General features: G+C 43.5%; 1 protein-coding gene across 2 annotated transcripts in view; it reads right to left on the bottom strand.

Annotated features, from left to right (window-relative positions):
- Positions 1 to 589: 589 nt before the first annotated feature.
- The window catches only part of Odad2 (outer dynein arm docking complex subunit 2), a 154142-nt gene continuing 135576 nt past the window's right edge, over positions 590 to 19155 (bottom strand). For both annotated transcript variants that reach the window (XM_042277920.2, XM_042277921.2), the window contains one exon: positions 590 to 940. In XM_042277920.2, the coding sequence (XP_042133854.1) occupies positions 827 to 940 (114 nt within the window). In that variant the 3' untranslated portion in view covers positions 590 to 826. The remainder of the gene's footprint in view (positions 941 to 19155) is intronic.

Genomic DNA, 19155 nt, shown 5'->3' with positions numbered 1-19155 from the left:
TAACCTGATAAAAGGCGACTAATCCCGTGTAGCCACTTTTTAAAAAGTACTTCATGTGCTGGAAATAAGTTCAGAATTTCAGAGTAATTTTATGTGAAATAATATTATCCTTACATCAGCATAAATTAATTTCAATAAAAGTGTTGGTGACTGGCTGCGAGGGAAGTGAAACATATCGTTGTTTACACTCGTCCGTCCCAAAGTGAAAGGACTCCTTGTCCTTGCGATTTGCAGGCCGCGGTGTGGTGACAGTTGCACATTATTGTCGCGGGTGTTTGACGGTATGGGGAGAAGTTTGGGATGACCTCAGAATGCTCTTGCTCAGAGCAGCTGCTCAATGCTGACTTCTATTTAATAACCATTTGTGAAATCAGCACGTCTCCTCAGAACTCTCCTGTGGCTTGCAAGCGATCAAGCAGACAGCCGAGGCACAGGACAGCCAGATCGGTTTAACAGAAAAGGGGTTCTCAAGACATTCACGGGTGCATCTGGAACTTGCACACCAGGAACGCTATATTCTTTATTAAAATCACTGCAGATGCAAAAGTGTAGTTGAACTATGTATATAATGTATACATATACCTTCCAATTCTTGGAAAATTATCACAAATTTATTGGTTGTACATTTCATTACATATTTACTTTTCATTAAATAGAATAAAAAGATTCTTGCAGTTTTCAAGTTAAAGTATGTCTTAATCCGTGTGTTTTTTTGTTTAGACTGTGTGAAGGACTGGTTGATAAATGCTTCTCGACTCCGGCTTCCTGGCAGAGGGAGTGGTATGTCCTTTGTCAGAACGTTTGGTAGCTGGTGTGCATTCACGTTTCAAGTGTATCTCGCCTTTTCTGTAGCGAGAGCCAACCTGCGGATGTTAGATATACAGCCGGCAGCAGCTTCCTGGAGATCCTGGTCTGGGGACCCAACCATATCCAGTAGAAGCTGTCACACACCAGAGTGGGAGGAGAGAAAAGAATATCACCATTAATCCAAAGATACAAAGCTAGGCTACAGAAAGAATTTAAAGCAGCATGTATTTGAAAACAAGCAACAAGGGGGGGCTGGAGAGACAGCTCTGTGAGTAAGAATGCTTACTGTGTAACCATGAGGACCCAGATTTGGATCCGAAGCACCCATGTAAAAGCTAGGCATGGCCTCATAGCCTGTAACCCTGGCAGTGGACAGCAGAGATAGGCAGGAGCTTGCGAGTCAAGTAGCATCATTGAAATGCTGAGTGTCAGGTTCAGTGGGAGACCCTGTTTCAAGGGAATAGGCTGGGAATGATGCAACAGGACACCAGACACACTCTTCTGTCCTCTGCAGTCACACACAGAGACATGCACACTCACCTCACCCACACAAGTGCACACTCATCCATACATACACAAAAGCAACACATGTGTGGGAAACCCCATTCAGGTGAATGCAGAGGCTTACACAAGGCAGGAATTCTCACATTCTTACCATTTCATTGTGATAGGTCTCCTTCTGGAGTGTCTCTGGCATGTTGTTTGGCTTTTCTAACTCTCAGGAAAAACCAGCAGCATATGGGCCCATTCTCTTATACTTAATATCCCGGAGTTTAGGGTTTGGTCCACCTACGAGAGTGACTTCCTAATCCCACCAGTCCCTTAATAGGCTGTTCCCCAATGTCAAGGAATTTGTGCACTCTGACCCTAGCTGGCTTTCCAGCCATTCGTCTTTCTCTTGCTCCACCGTAGACGGCAAGGTCCCATTCCCCACTTGCCTTGCTTAACTGATGCCACTTCTCTACTTAAAATGCCCTCTCACTCCTTCCATGGCTTTATAATTTTTATTCACCTTTATAGCAGTTTATTCACGTATGTATCCAAACATCTGTCCCACAAAGCCACAACTGATTTTCATCAAGCAAGGAGCCATTTCTCCCACTTGGGGCTGTGGCAGTTGATTCAAATGTCTACAACACTTGGGCTCCTACCCTTTAAATAGGGATTGGGCCCCTGTTTTCTGTCTGTTGATTGTAAACACATACGGACATTTATGATGCCAAAATAGTGTGTATTAGAGATCAGATGCCAAGTAAATGCCAAATAAATGAACTAGAGCTTCTTAAATGTAGCAAATACAACTCAGTAAGGTATTTCAGAAGTTAATTGGATCTAGATTTTCTATGCGGAAGTACTGAAATACAAATGTGGATGGCGCCAGGAAATGAAGAAGACTCTATCAGCAAAGACCGTCAGAACGAGAGGCATTGTGAGACAGGGTACCCACGCCACCCTTATGGGTTTGGATCGTATTCCTGCAAAAGAAATTATTCAACAATTCTAATTAGGGGAGTGGCCTGGCCATGTATGTATTTTAGAAAGTTTACTTTTACGACATTGATCAGGATACTACGGACTATAGGAGAAGAGGCTGGAGGGCCTGACTTACTTCAGAGCAGACAAGGAGCACAAAAGGGTGAGATCAACAAAGAGGGAACTAATTTAATGGCCATTTAGAGAAGAAATATACAGTCACATGGTGCAGGAAATACTGGAGCCCAAAAAGAAAATAAAAATGGTGATCTCACATCATCCACAAACACCAACCCAGGCGGATTTATGTCTTAAGTGAGAATTAAATATATGTAAAACATTTACAAATTGTAGATGAGGACATCTTGATCAGACTGGGGGACTGAAGGGCATTTGGCTTCTCTGTTTCTTGACCTTCACATTGCTTCAGCCCTCCACCTCTAGGGTCACACCCTAGTCCTCATTTTTCAACACTCACAACTATCTGCTCCAAACTCCCCGGTTGCCGCATCCTCCAATATGACATGGCCTTTCCATAGCTGTTGTTTTCAACATGACTACTGGCCCATGAGTCTTAAAAAGTTTTCTTCAATCATCTCCGTGGTCGATCTCTGCAGTCATCCCTTTTACTAGCTTCTTAAACCTCTTTACATGACATCCACTCACGAAAGCCACAGTGGTGCACAAAGCCAACTCTGACTCCTGAGTGATCAATGGTACCCAAGCCTGGCAGGAGGTAGTGTATAAACAACGAGGCAAGTAAATCTTCTGCAAATCCAACCATGGTGGGATTCTCCCACTGTCTAGCAAGGTAAACATCTCTTTTTCTCTGCTCGGGTCCCTTTTTCGTGCTTCTCAGAGTTCATTTTGTATCTTCATTCTTCAATCTCCTATGCTACCTTGCAGCTACAGTCTCAACATATAACCTAGATGAGCTCTGAAACTCTGCAGAAGCCACTACATAGGAACAGCTCTTAAAACCATCGCCCTAAGAGTGCCTTATCACAGCTCTGTCTCCTTCACTCCAGTCATGGCACAGGCCTTCGTTACGTTTAGACTCCTCATCCTTCTCTTTAGGATGTTTTGCTTCCAGATGCTCCATGTCTGTAACTCCTTTCTTCCTAATGGTTCTTTCCATCTTCATTTAAACATGCATTTTCTGGGCCTATGATATGACTCAGAGGATTACGGCATTTACCACCAAGCCTGATGATCTGAGTGTGATCCCCAGGACCCAGAAAGGGAAGGAGGGAGGAAGAAGGAAGGAAAGAAAGGAGGAATAAAGGAAGAAGGAGGGAGGGAGGAAGGAAGGAAAGGAGGAAAGAGGCTTTCATTAGTTTCTTAGTTACCTGGGTTCTTCTCAGACTGTCCTGTCCAGTCAGGACAGGACCACCAGGTACCCTGAAGATGACACATTTGCCCAGCACACCCAGTGCCCAGACCAGAGCTAGAGTTCCGTAAATGGTATTCATTTGGTGATTCTTTCACCAGTTTCCAGGACTGCTTGATTTGCTGGAGGCTAGCCCTGGTAGATTAGGGAGGAAGGAGAAAGAAGGAATTTGGGCTGTGAGGTTAGTCTGGCCGTTGTCAGTACTTGCTCCAGGACCTGCCATTGAATTAGTTGACCCAGGCTTCTCTGGGCATCTGCTGTTGCTTCCTTGCCAGGCTCCCTTGGAAAGGAAACCCTTGATTTGATGCCTGTCGGAATCAAACACACATTTAGCTCCCTCAGTCCATGTTGTTGTCTGTGGTCCCCTTTCAGGCTCTCCAAGAATCAGCTGTGTTTATTTTCAAAAACCCTGGACACCGGTTACACAATTCCACACGGAAGAAACCAATAAACTGTGATGAGGGTAACCAGCACAGTGCTGGACCCTCTAAAAGTCATCCATGTAAAGGTTTGGAAGGTGAGATCTGCCCACTCACAAACTTTATGTTAGATGTCTCATTCAGGCTGGTACCCTTTGAGGGACACTGAGTGAATTCTCCTTGTACCCGACAATACACCAGGATGACTGCTTCTGTTCAGGAAATTCAGTTTGCTTAAGTTCTTACATCAAACATGCTGCTTAGCTCTATATCCAGGTAGAGTGCATACTGCTATTTTTGCTAAAAGCTGGCCAACAGAGCTCCATAAGCTACTGTTTTAAGAGTCTAACCCAGGGCTGGGATAGCTTGATCAGTAAAGTACTTGCTTTGCATAAGGATCTGAGCACAGTCACTTGAACCTGGGTCTTTTGTTTGTTTATGTTTTGTGTTTTGAAGAGTTGGACATGTAATCTCCACACTGGGGAGGTAGGGATGGGTGGGTCCCTGGGGCTCAGGGGCCAGTCAGCCTGGCTTACTCTCACTTGGCAAGTTCCAGCCTAGTGAGAGACTCTGTCTCAAAAACGAAGCGGACAGCGCCTAATGAACAACACCTGCTGTTGTCCTCTGCCTTCCAAGCACACACCTACACACACACACACACACACACACACACACACACACACACACACAAGTGTATACATTCTTAAAAGACAGAGATAACAAGAGGAAAAACATTGTGTGTCTGGTGGGTGGGCTGTGAGTCGTTTCCTTAAATTTACAGTGCATGTCTCTCTGGCTCCAGATCTGCAAGTGACCTAATGTTTGCATAACGTGAATGGCTTTATTAGTTACCAAGTTGCTATGTACCACGCACTGTGATTTCACCAATGAAAGTCGCCTGCATTGTCCATTTTACTTAGCTAGGAACATTCTCAAACAAGAGTATAGAGTGGCAAGTTCTGAATTTTCTGTGCACTAAGGGTCCGAACAACCTGATATTTGAGAGAGTGACGCATCCTAACCCCTAGGCCACCCGGGAGCACCCCAATTGATGTCTGAGAGGTCCTGGCAGGACCCCTTTGGTTCAGCTGTACAGTCTGAGTCCACTGTTTTGCCATAACCTAATTAGACTTGACTGTCAGTGTTGAGTCTTGCTGTGTGAGACACACTGGCTGTGCCCGGACTGGTTCACAGAATGAGCAAGGACCTGTTCCTACCCCAAGCCACCATCTGCACAATGTGGACCATGGACGTGTCTTGGTTTGGAATCAGCCTCTGGAATATGTTTTCATTTTTTCTAAGAGCTTTACAAACAAGCTCGCTCGGAGGAATGCTTTAAAACTAGGATAAATATCCACAAGCCAGCCACTCTGCCCCAAATCCTGGACTGGGTGAGCCAACCATTAACAAAGAGTGCGTTCTCACACCACTAGTGCAGAGCGCCAGGAGAAGGCAGCTTACACTCTTTTGTGATAATTATACTTAAAAAGCAGGGGTTTCCCTAGGAGAGCAGATGCAAATTGGGCATGAGCGAACACGGAGTCCATATAGCTCTTTTTGCTGTATGTATTTTTGATCTATTGACTTTTTCCAACTATAAAGGCATTTTTAATATTATGAGGGGGGAAAAACACCTCGGGTTTCACTTTTTGAAGTGTTTGTTCCTTTCAAGAGCTTTGCTCTTTTTAATCATCCCCTCCCCCAAACACACCCAAGGACTTTACGTTTATGGGGAGTTTCATATATACAGCGAAGGAAAACCAGCCTCTGCGCCTTAAAAGTTAATTGCACAGAGCGCTTTAAAACGTCATTCAAACACATAACGTTTTACAGCTTGGACTGAACGAGGACATGGGAAGGGCACAATGGGTGGCTTGTGGATCGGCTGGGCGGACCGCGAACACTTCCTTCAGTGCCAAAGGCTTTGATCTTGAGGCTGTGCCCTGGGTATATAGCTGTGACCTGCGGCTCACATCTCTTGAAAGGTGAGACCCAGGTAGCTGGAGAACCAACCAGTGTCTGCATCCAATTTTACTTTCACATTTAACCGTTCACGGCTTCGTGTTGCATTTCAGTTGTACGCAAAATATGGACTCATTTGAGTGATAACACATTTTCTTGTGGTTTGACTCCACATTGTTCGGGTGAGCAGAGTCTGGAAATACAGGAGTTTTAATTACAGCCTGATGAGGTCGGAAGTACCTGTGTATATACCCAACACAGGACGTTTTTCAGCAGGATCCTGAGTTTCCAAAGCCGATTTGAATGGAGAAGCCTTTGGCCATTTTCCTGTTGAGGGCACAACACAGTAATGACCACCTCTGCCTGCAAAGTGGCTTCCCTACTTCTCCTCTGGGCTGGGCCCATGCTGCTGTTCCAGCGGAGGCTCCACCACAGCCAGACTCTGAGCCTTGCTAATTCACTTCATATGACATTGGATCTGAACCAGGGGCTTCAAGATACATTCTGCTGTTGCAGCCTGGGACAGAAATGTCGCTTCTGTTTGGCCAACAGAGAGAGGCTTGCAGGACCTGCTCTTTACTGGTGTCTGTCCTCCTGTAGCCTGCAGAGGAGCACGCCATGGACTATGGATTGAATATCTGCACCAAAATGCACTCTGAAAAGTAATCCTTATGATGAGGCATTAAAAGGGTAGAAATTTAATCCACGGTATTTGGAGGCAGGAGGTAATTAAGGTTAAATGAGGCCATAAGGGTGGAGCCCTAAGCCAATGGGACTGTGGCTTTATGAGAAGAGGACCGACCTAACTTAAGATACTTTGTCTTACCATGTGATGTCCTCTTTGCCTTGGGGGCTGACAGTCCTCACCAGCAAGGCGGCCTTCAAATTCTGTTTCCCAATGTGGAATTTTCCAGGCTTCACAATTATTCTTTATGAATTACCCTGTGATGTTTTATTATAGTAACGGACGGTAGACTAAGAACATGTTTATGTGACCTGAAATATACATTTCCAAGTTGAAAGTAGATGCTACTTTTATCGAATGGGTTTGCCCTTCCTCTCCCGCCATCTGCTCACATTTGAATAAGTTTCCTTTGAGGATTTTCCTCCCTATTTTGGGGGTGAAGGAGAGTGAATGCTAGGTTTCCTCTGATTGAAATACTTCCCTCCTGGAGAGAGAAGGAAGGCTCATGACTCAGGGAGCATAATCAAACTGCAGAATTTAGAAGGCTCAGAAAGCCGTGAGGGCCACAAAGCCCCTCCTCAAGTCTGGACCCACAGTGGAGGGGACTTCATGCCGGGAGCCCCAAAGGCGCAGCCTGGGATGGCCCTTCTGGCGCTGCAGCTGCCAGTTAGCTACCCAAGCTCTTGTAAAGATCCCAGTCAACTCACTGGCTCATGCTGGACTTGAATGGCATCATTTCTCTGGCTGGACATCCCTGTCTTCTCTGGGGTAAATACGTCTCCCTGGGAAAAGTCACACAGCAGTGGGGTTGAGAAAAGATGGCTATGTAGCCCAGGCTGGCCCTGAACTTGAGAACCTCGTGCCACAGCCTCCCCAGTGCTGGAGTTACAGCTGTCCTCCAACAGGCCTGGCTCTACACTGCCTTGTTCGGGTGTCCTTCTCCAGAAAGCTTTTGTGCCCGGAAAGACACTAAGACATGAGGTCAGCATGCTGGGTCAGCAGAGCAGGGAGTGGAATTGGGATACATGTAAGAAACAATGACGTTGTAGACAGGGATGATCGGGTTGCTGATTGGGTGAGGAGGCAGGGACTCCGCTCCATACTGCACAGCAGAGGAAGAGGTTTGGGCAAGCCTGTGTATGGTCTATTTGTGTTGTCGTTTGAAATACCTTCAAATTTCTCCTCAGGTTTTCATTATGTCAAGTGTGAAGTATGTCTGTACATATAATATTTTCTTCATTAAAAATGTAGAGGAAAGCTAGGATAAAATTGTTTACAGTTGCATTCTATTGGACACATCAAATCCCAGTGGCTTATCTCTTGGGGGGAAATGGTCTGATAGATGATGTAGCATATGTCTGAGTTGACACTGGCTCTGATGTCTCATTTGGAAGCCTGGCTTTATGTTCTAACTGTACATGGCCTGGGGTAACTAAAACTCACTGCACTATCAATCAGATGAGAATTTGTCAGGTACTTTCCTAATAGGGTGGATGCAGGGATTAAATACAACACTGAGTACTAAGTGCTTCCTCATGAACTCATGAATGCTGGCTGGTATTATGATACTGTAGCTTTTTTCTGATGTTGGAAGATGTCAAGCAGAAAGACTAACATTTTGCAGGATTTGGTAGTACTTAACTATAACCCCAGCACCCAAGTGGCTGAAGTAAGAGGATTGTAAGTTCATGGCCAGCTTGGTCTATGAGGTGAAACCCTGTCTCAAAAAAACCAAAACAGAGCCGGGCGGTGGTGGCGCACGCCTTTAATCCCGGCACTCAGGAGGCAGAGCCAGGCGGATCTCTGTGAGTTCGAGGCCAGCCTGGTCTCCAAAGCGAGTTCCAGAAAAGGCACAAAGCTACACAGAGAAACCCTGTCTTGAAAAAACAAAAAAACAAAACAACAACAACAAAAAAAACCTAAACAGAAAAAGTAAAAGAATGATTAAAATTCTTTGCTAGGGATCTATTTTATTGTTCCAAATAAGACATTTTAGGGTAGCTATATTGAAAATTAGTACAATAATAAAAGTTTTGTGGTATCCTGTGAAGTAATTAAAAGTTGAAATGCCAAACCTAACACATGTTTATACTGATAAAAATAGATTACTAAATTCTTATCCAAGTTAGTTTCCTCTTAGTTGATCCCTAGTCTGAAGAATGTCTCATTGGTGAACAGAGGAATGAAGTAGACAGTAATCGGATGAAATCTGGAATAAATGCATCAGAACTGGCCTCTCTGGGATGGGAACAGGAATTTAAAGAATAGGTAAATGTTGGGACTTTAAATACTTACAGGTGATACTTGATATCTTCTGGTTTCAATGTCATTGCCCTGTTGATGTGAAGTTGTTTTTTGTTCTTTTGGTTTGACTGTGATGTCACTGTCTCCATTGAATGTTATGGAATTATTCCATTTTCTTTTTACTTGTGTTCTAAAATTTCGTGAAGTTGTAGCATATTTCTTGGACTTTTGTTGCTGGGACAAAATACCAACACAACGATGTAAAGAGAAGAATGATTTTCAGTTAACTTTAGTCCATAGTCTTTGGCTCTGTTGCCTCTGGGCCCGTGGTCAAGGCTGATCATTATGGTGGTGGAATCGTATGGCATGTCTTAACTCATGGTGGATTGGAGGAAGAAGTGACTAAGGAAAGGGCCTGGACAAGACACAGTACCCAAGAACATCCTCCCAGTGACCTTTTTCCTCTATATGTGCCCCTCCTCCTAAAGTTTAGAGAACTTTCCCGAGTCCCCACCTCATCTTGTCAGTCTCTGTGGTGTGCCGATGCGGGCTCCCTGCTCCCTGTACTCATCACCACGTTCCTTTCTTCCCTTTCTTACTTACTCCTCCATAATTTTGCTGTGCCTTTGGGAGATAGTTTCTTAAACTTTATTCTTCAGTTCTGATTACTGTTGTTTCCTGAATGTTTTTTTTAAAAAAGAATCTTGTTCTAGCTTCCAATGGCTTTCCTATCACACCAAGTGTGCTAACAATTTAACTTTCTTTTCCCCTCTGTTACATTCTACTTGTTTATTTCTATCCTCTTCAGTTTACACCGCATTCAGGATGTCCATCAGATATCAACGACGTGGCTGCATGACTGAAATTCTGAGCTTACATTTGGTCTTGCTGGCTTTCTGTTCTGCTCCAGAGTGACCTAGAGTTCCAGAGCTCCTCAGTTGTGTTCTCCAGGCAGTTGTTAACTTGACGGCAGTTGAAATGCAACTTTCACTTGGGAGCAGATTCATGGATGCTGGCCGGAGACTCATCTACCTGGAAGAGGCACTCTTCCCCTCCCACAGGTGTGTGATGTCTTAATCTTCATGCGTATTGTACAATCCCTACTGCCAGCGGCTGCCGTTTTCCTCTCTCCAGTCAGTTGCTGACTGGGGTAGGGTTGTAAATCAGCTGTAGAGAGCTGGATATGGGCGCTCCTAGGCATCCTTACCGGGCACAGGTTCTACTGACTCCCCGCTGTTCACTGAAGTTGGCTGGGACTCCTCAGGTCTGCCAGACAGTGGCCACTCTGGGCAGCTGAACTTCAGTGCAGAATGTTTCTCTTCCTTTTGCTCTTGTTTCCTTTGTAGCCCTCCTGTTCCCCCTTCCCCTGTCAGTCCACATCTTGGTTTTGTTCCGGCTTTATTTGTTAGACTCCTTGGATTTAACATAGGCTTCAACAGGAAGTCTGATTAGATTCAGGAAGTCAATTTACTGACTTACTAGAACCACCCACGGGTCTCCACAGACACAAAGGAGCACGTCCTGATGATGCTACTATGGCTATAATGCCCGCACTGTGCCTGGGTGAGAGATTAAAAGTCTAAGTGGTTTTCTGTGTCCTTTTTTAGCTCAGTCTTGTGAGAGAATAGTTAAATGTGTGTAAGATGGTATGTATGCATGTTTGTGTGTGTGTATATGTGTGTGTGTGTTGTGTGTATGGAAACAACACAGTGTGACTCCTCCAAAGTTTTAAGTTTCCAATCCTAAACTAAATTCCAAGATACTTAATTGACTCTTTGACATCTCTGCTGAGACACAAAAAAAAGGCACCTCAAACTTCACATGGATAAAACGGAAGTCCCAGTCCTTTCGTGCAAACTCTGATACCCCATGGCTTTCTTATTTCTAATGAAGCCAATTCATTTCCCCAGTTGTTTGTAATGGAAGTTGTGGAATGTCTTTGACTCCTCTCTTTGTCTTATATCCTTTACTTAAGCCATGAAGAAAACCTGTTGGGCCTACTTTGAAAATACACCCCGAGTCTGACCTCCTTCCATGAACTCCGTGGGTGTGGTCTGAGCTATGACACCCTCTTGCCTGAACCTGTTGATTAGGTCAAGCCTTAGCATGCAAAGAAGACCTGGAGCTGCTTTTAGAGGTACAGCCTGGAGAAAACTAAAACACTTCAGAATGTAGGAGGGGCTTTTTCCTCCTTTTCAAGCACAGAAGGCAGAGTAATAAAAGAGATTCTGAAATGAAAGCCGAGCTTAGGAATGGTGACAGGCTCACTGGGTACATTAACCACACTCAACGGTGGGCCTCATGCCCAGCCAGCAGCAGATGGCCAACACAAAACCAATTCAAGTTTTGTAGACTTTTGTCTCATATTGTTTTGATTGGGAATTTTTGTGTTATTGGTCTTTTGCTTATGTATTACGGTTTTTGATTTTGTGTTTTTATGAGTTTTGTGTCTGAGGAGTGTGTGTGTGTGTGTGTGTGTGTGTGTGTGTGTGTGTGTGTGTGTGGTTTCTTCTTTCTGTTTTTAAATTCTGATGTGTTTGTTTGGTTGCATGTTTGTTTTCTAAAGAGAGAAAGAAAAGGCATGGAGTTGGGTAGGTGAAGAGATGGGAGGATCTTGGAGGAGTTAGGGAAGAGGAAACCACAATCAGAATATATTGTACAGGATATTTTTCAGTAAAAATAGAAAAAAGGTAACAGGACTTGCAGAGAATTATACATCTAATACTCACCCTGGAAGTTGTTGCTGTTGTTTTTTTCTGATGGTTGTTTTTTGAGGCAAAATCTTGTTATGTAGCCCAGGTTGGCCTTGAACTCATGATCCTCCTGCCTTAGCCTTCTGAATCCCAAGATTACAGATGATATGCCACCATGATTGGCATTAAGCTTGCTACAATGTATATTCCTTTCATTTATCCATTTTGACTTTGCACACTGTCCTGGCTAGTTTTATGTCAACTTGACACAAGCTAGGGTCATCAGAGAAGAGAGAGCCTCAACTGAGAAAATGGCTCTGAGTTGTAGGTATGCCTGTGGGGAATTTTCTTAATTAGTGATTGATTTGGGAGGGCCCAGCCCATTGTGGATGGTGCCATACCTCGGCTGGTGGTCCTGGGTTCTATAAGAAAGCAGGCTGAGCAAGCCATGAGGAGGAGCAATCCAGTAAGCAGTACCCCTCCATGGCCTCTGCATCAGCTCCTGTCCCAGGTTCCAACCCTGCTTGAGATTCTGCCCTGACTTCCTTCACTGATAACTACAGTGTGGAAGTGTAAGCCAAATAAACCCTTTCCTGCCCAGCTTACTGGTAGGCATGGCATTTCATCATAGCGACAGTAACCCTAAGACATACACAATGACCTTATAAGGATGTTTTCGTTCTGATTTGTTTGTTGTTTTCATGTTGGGAATTGGTCATGAGGGCAAGTGGAGGGTGAAGTTCCCAAATCTTACACAGAAAATCCTAAAGACTCAAACCACTCAGTAAAACTTGCAAGATATAAAAACCAACTTCTGAAAATGACTAACATTAACAACCAGCTATCAGAAAAGATATCAGCAAACAACCTACTTGTAAGAGCTACCAAAAAAAGTGCAACATAGCAATAAATTTAACCATGGAGGCAAAAGCTTTTATGGTCAAAACTATAAAATACTGGTGAAAAAGACTGGAAATGTCCCAAACTACTGAGCTGCTATCCCTTTAAATAGATTAATATTGCTAACATGTCAACAGCTGCCCCAGCAATCTCTAGAGATCCAGTTCACTCCCTACCAAATACCCAGGGACTTTTCCCCCCAAATAACTAGAAACAGAAGTCAATTCTAAAATTCATGTGGAAGCACAAAAGAACCCAAATTGCTAAAGCAATCTTGAACAAAAATGAAAAAAACTCGAAGCGTCACACCACCTGACCTAAAAGCAGGTGTAAAGCTTCCACAGTCAAAATGCTTACGAAGGAGGTAAATCCTGAACCCAGGAAGACAATAGGAGAAACCACAGGGAAACAGAGATGGGTGGTATTTTTTTTGCTTTGTTGTTGTTGCTGTTTAAATCAACCTAAAATGCCATAAAAACATATAGGCTTAATGGAGCAGAACAGAAAGAAGGCTCTAGAATAAATCTACTCAGTTTTGACCAATTTAATTTTGACCAAGTTTCCAGGAACACAGAGTGGGGGAAAGCTGTCATTTCAATACACAGTGGAGTGACAGCTGGGTATCTATATGAAGAAGAGTGACTTCTTCGTTATCCAGTACCATTTACAACAGCCAATGTGAGATGCATTAGGGCAAATGTAAGTACCGAACTTATAAAACAACTGGGAGAAAACATGGGAAAGCAGACACTGGTCTGGGCAGTGGTTATTATTTCCGTTTGTTTTGGTTTGTTTGTTGTTCTGTTTATTAAGCAAACCCAGAAGCACAGGCAAGCAAAGCTTAAATGGGCAGATGCACTTTCCTCAAGACCAGAAGCTTCTGTATGGACAGCCAAAGAGGCAATCCATGGAGAAGGCAGACAACGGCATATTGGGAGATGGTACCTCCAAATAATGTGTTTGATAAAGGGTTAACAATGAAAGTGTGTGAGAGATTCAAATCAGTAAGACAGCAGACGATCCAATGTAAAAATAGGCAAAATAAGAATAAACATTTTCAAAAGGAGACAAAGCACATGAGGGAAGTGAAAAGTGTTCAAGGTCACCAATCACCAGGGAAATGCAAATAGCATCCCACGGATGCCACGTCTCACCACTGTCAGAATGCCTGCTGGCAGAAATGACAGACCATTCTGAAAGAGGTAGGGAAGGTGAACTCTTGCATACTTTTTGTGAAAATATAAATAGGTACAGTTGTCATTGAAAGAAATAAGAAAATGTCCCCCCACCCCAATTAGAAATAGAACTAGCTTATTTTCAAATGATCTCACTTCCAGGTACATGTTCAAAGGTGACAGAATCAAAGAAAGATGTCTGTGCACCCAGGCTCATGGAAACTTGTTCACAAAAACAAATACACAGAACCTCCCCAAGTGTCTATCAAAGGATGAACTGGCGAAGGCAGGAGGCATATACAATGGAATACAATTCAGCCTTTAAGGTAAGGAAGTCTTGCTATTTATGTCACCATGGATAGATCTAGAAGACATCATGTTAAGTGAAAAAAGCAGGCACAGACAGGCAAGCACATGATTCCATTTGTACATGGAGTGTAAAACAGGTCAATGCACGGAGGCAGAGAGAATTGTGATTCTCATAGATTAGTGGGGTGGGTGTGGGATACAGAAAAATATATTGTCCAAAATGTATAAAGTTCTGGACAAAAGGGAAAATTAGAGCTCAAACAGCCCAGTGACCATAGTTAATATCTATTCAAAGTATTTTAGTATACTAAAATACTAAAAATATTAACTATGTATAGTTAAGAAAATATAGTTAAGTAGACTTAACTATAAAACATAATATGGGAGCGGGGTGTGGTGGTGGTGCACACCTTTAATCCCAGCACTCAGGAGGCAGAGGCAGTGGATCTCTGTGAGGTCGGGAACAGCCTGGTCTATCGAATGAGTTCCAGGACAGCCATAGCTACACAAAGAAATCTTGTCTTGAAAAATTTTTTAAAAAGTAAATAATAATAGTATGGGTGAGAGGATGTATTTGACAATGTCTTAGTTTCTGTTCTATTGCTGTGAAGGGACATCACATTTAGCTGGGGGCTTGCTTACAGTTTCCAAGGGTTAGTCCATGACTATGATGGTGAGTGTGGTGGCAGGCAGGCAGGCAGGCAGGCATGGTGCTGGAGCAGTAGCTGAGAGCTTATATCCTGAAGCACAGACAGGAGGTAGAGAGCTAACTGGGATGGCTTGGGCTTTTGAAACTTCAAAGCTAACACACCTTCTCCAACAAAGCTGTATGTTCTAATTCCCCCAAAACAGTTCCACCAACTAGGGACAAAACATTCAAATATATGATTTGCATTTAAACCACCACAGCTGGTTAGTTTGTTTTCAATCTTTCTACAATGTGTGTGTATGTATTTGTGTGTGTACATGTCAAAAATTATATTGCATCTTATAAACATAGATAATAAATTATTTTTGTCAATTAAATAGTTTTTTTAAGTTCTAGTAAATGGACTAGCTGGAAAAAAGTGAGACCCAGGTAAGTAAAGTGCCATCCAAGAGGCAGCAAGAGGACCCAAAGGCCATGGAATGGGCCTTCAAGGAAGCCCAACAATTTAAGGGGAAGAGTGAGGTCAACACTACAGCATCCTTACAGAGGTTAAGGGACTTGGAACGAGTCCCTGGGATTTGGACATTTGGAAATGTTAAATAACATTGACAGGGCTGTCTCAAGTTTTGAAGTGAAAGTCAGAATGTGATCGGCTGAGTGCTCTTAGTAAATGTCATTTCTTTGACATGATGGGTTCCATAGTGGATGTGGGGGCATGATAGCACATTAGGAAATGAATGGAGATTCAGAGGCAACTCTGTGATAGAGTCTGTGTGCAGCATCACCAAGCCCTGGGGTTAATCTCCAGTGCCTAAACCACTGAGCAAACGAGACTGGGTGTTGAGCAGTCAGAAGGAATGGCAGTGTCATGACCTCCTGTTTCAGGAGGAGAAACTGGGATCCAAGGACTGAGACTGGAACTTGGGAGAAATATTCAGAAAGTGGGAACAGATGGTCTCTCTAAGTCAGCCACAGATGAGCTTGCAGCTGAGGGATAGCAAGTTGAGGTATTGTCTGCATATATATATATCCTTGCCTTCTTAAAAAGTATTAAAACCCTGGAACAACATCTCCAGTCAACACAGGCAAAGATTTACAACTGAAAATTTAACATAGAATTCTTTTGAAGATAACAAGATATATTCTTTGTTTGTTACACAACAAGCACCTTATTTAAGACATTTTTGCACCAAAGGATTCTGTGTGTTCTGTGTGTTTATAACGCTGCTCTAAGAATTCATAAAAGTTGGATATGAAACTGTAAAGTTAAATCCTAACAAACTAGGAAAATTTGAAGGCACCTCTCAATGTGTGCATGTGAAGGGGGATAATAACCCCCACAAAGGCCTCTATGTGACAGTCAGTCTGATTTTTAATGTGACATTTGCTTTGTTTATGTCTAAAACATCTTGGCGTGTTATTAAAAGGAAGGCAGAACCAGTAAGAGCCCCTCCCACTGGGGTAGAAGTGGGAGAGATACTCTTTGGAAGAAGCAAAGCCCAAGAACCGAAGAAGAGGCAAATGCTTTAGTTAAACCGCTTTCCTAATCTCATTTGGATTTAATTTTGGTTTTCAGAGCAGATTAATATGGAAAAAACAAGACATGAAGCTGGAGAGGAGACACAAGCTTTCTTCATCAGCATCACAGAACTGACTTGCTCCCTCCAATTGGAACAGAGCTCATCAAGACAAAGAGAAAGGACTGATTTCTCAGGCTACAATCATAGGTTAAAAAAACCCTTTCACACCTTGCTTGATGCAGGGGCTCTGGGGGGCTCGGTCCTGCCTCAGCTGAATGTTCCAGGCTTTGCTGTCTCCCCCTCTCCCCCCACCGTGGGAGGCCTTACCCTTTTGGAGGAGGGAATGGGGGGCGGAAGGGGGGAGGGAAAGGGGAGAGTGGGAGGAGGAATGAGAGGGGAATCTGTGGTTGGTATGTAAAATTTATATTTTTTTTAATAAAAAAAGTCTTTCATTCTAATAATTGGTTCCTTCCCTATCCCCCTTCAGTTTTCTCTCCCCTTTCCACCCCTCTCTCCTCGCTTCCCTCCTCCTCCCCTTCTTCTTTCTTCTTTTCCTTTCTTTTTCTTCTTTCTTCTTTCTTTCTTCTTTCTTTCTTTCTTTCTTTCTTTCTTTCTTTCTTTCTTTCTTTCTTTCTTTCTTTCTTTCTTTCTTTCTTTCTTTCTTTCCTTCTTCTTTCCTTTCTTTCTTTCTTCTCTTTCTTTTTCTTCCCCTCCTTCTTCCCTTTCCTCTTCCTTCTCGTCCCCACCCCCTTTCTCCTCCTTTCCCTCTCTGCCTATTAGTTACCTTTTTGTTGCTATGATAAAATGCCGCAGGTATAATACCATTGTGTGTGCTCTTTTTCAAACACCTATAAATTATTCAAGGAGGTTAATTCCAGGGCTCACCCTGCAGGGTACTTCCTGGAGTGGGTCCCCATGCTGATACACACTATTGCTTGTCCTCTGTCTCCTAGTCTGGTTCCTGACCACATTCAGCCTCAGCTCCTCTCCCCCAGTACAATTACAGCTCATTCAAAGACACATCCATGCCCACCTGAAACTTTTTTCTAAATAATTATGGCATATTTTCTAAATATTCCTTTTCCCCTTGTATGTAGTGTTTTGATTTTTGTGTGTAGAAAAATGTGCATTTTGATGTACAAATGATTGCACAAAATAGTGAACTCAACAGTGACGTTTTTATATATGCATTTAAAACACTTTGGTCATATGTATCCCTCCATACACCCACACTGGTGCCCTTCTGATTTCTTTTTTTTTTGGGGGGGGGGGTTCGAGACAGGGTGACAGGGTTTCTCTGTGTAGCTTTGCGCCTTTCCTGGGACTCACTTGGTAGCCCAGGCTGGCCTTGAACTCACAGAGATCCGCCTGCCTCTGCCTCCCGAGGGCTGGGATTAAAGGCTTGCACCGCCACCACCGCCCGGCCCCCTTCTGATTTCTTAATAATTTCTTTTTTTACTTATCTGTCTCTTTTTAGAGTCTACATGTGAGAACAACATGTAATATCTGTCTTCCTAAATCCAGCTTACTTTAGTTTAACATGGAGATTCCAGTTCCATCCATTTTCCTGCAAACCACATGACTTTTTCCTTAGTGACTAAATAATACTGTTGTAAATATATGTCATGCTTTCTCTCCCCATTCATCTGCTCAGGGGCTCCAAGGCTGATTGCACCTTGCTACTGTGAGCAATGTCACAATAAGGGTGGACACATAGGTGGCTGCGATATTCTGATTTTTTTCAGTGGCTTTGATACAGAACAGTGATCTCTGCTGCAAGATCACTCAGAATGCAAGTAATGCATGATGTGCTCGTTTGGAACTGTAGCAGCGATGGAGACCCAAAACTACCAGCATGCATCGTGAATTACCAGAATGCCTGTGACTAGGAAACATTTTCCCCCTTAACCTTTATTGCTTAGCACATAGGCCCACGACTCAGTGGTGTTTTGGCAGGGCCCGTTTACAGTGCAAACCTTATTCTTCAGCCCTCATCCTGGGGGCAGGGTGGGGGCTAAAGTCCTCACACACACAAATTCAGCATCTGTTTCAGCATACCTGCTTACTCGGACAAAAGCAGAGGCCACAAGAGTTACCCCAGTGATCGCTAAAGGTTTTACAGATCGTTTCCCCAAAAGTATCAGGAGAAAGCGTCGCATAGCATGGCTTTCCAACTTGGCAGTGACAGGTGGACTCTGTGGGGAATGTTTCACCTTAATCCAACCAACTGGCTTTCTGTTGGCTCTGCCATGCTTTTTGAACTTTTTCATATACCACAAAATACATGCTACAGGGCAGTTTAGTTTACCCAGAATCCCAGCTACATGACATATTTGGAGGTGACTTTGTGGCACATTCTCAAGCGTGGAGCAACACTTTCTAAATTTACAGCCTCTGTTCTTGCTGCCAGCCATCCCTGCCAAAGGCTTCTGACATTGTGGCCAGTTTGTGGTGTCCCTAAAAATCACCAGCAATTTGAAAACATTAGCACCTGGCAACCTCCACACGTCACAATGATCGGCCATATTTATCACCTTACTTTTCCAGAGGATAAACTGACAGAAATTTAACTTCTCCAGCAGCACGTAAAATACAGAGTTGAGAATAAAGTACGTTATAGAAACTCAACCTCTCCTTCTATTGTTGAAAAGTTCAAATAAACAGTTTCAAGTCTGTGGCTTATGCGGCTGCCCAGAAGAAAACTATTGTAAATGTCTATCCGTATTCAGATACTATTCATTGGGCCTCCACATTTGCCGAGTATTTGTAGATGTTAGGATATTACAGTGTGTGGTAGGGACTCAAAGGAGGAAAGAGTTCAGTGCTCCCTTCAACAAATCTCTGCGGTATTCTGTGCCTGGCAAGTGCTGAATTTGTTCCTGGGATTTCGTGAGGGACAGGACCGACAGGATGGCCTGGTTTATGGAGC

The sequence above is a fragment of the Peromyscus maniculatus genome, chromosome 5 (assembly GCF_049852395.1).
Source record: "Peromyscus maniculatus bairdii isolate BWxNUB_F1_BW_parent chromosome 5, HU_Pman_BW_mat_3.1, whole genome shotgun sequence".
Lineage (NCBI taxonomy): Eukaryota > Metazoa > Chordata > Mammalia > Rodentia > Cricetidae > Peromyscus > Peromyscus maniculatus.
Note: the sequence above shows the minus strand (reverse complement) of the source record. Positions and strands in the feature narration are given on the sequence as shown.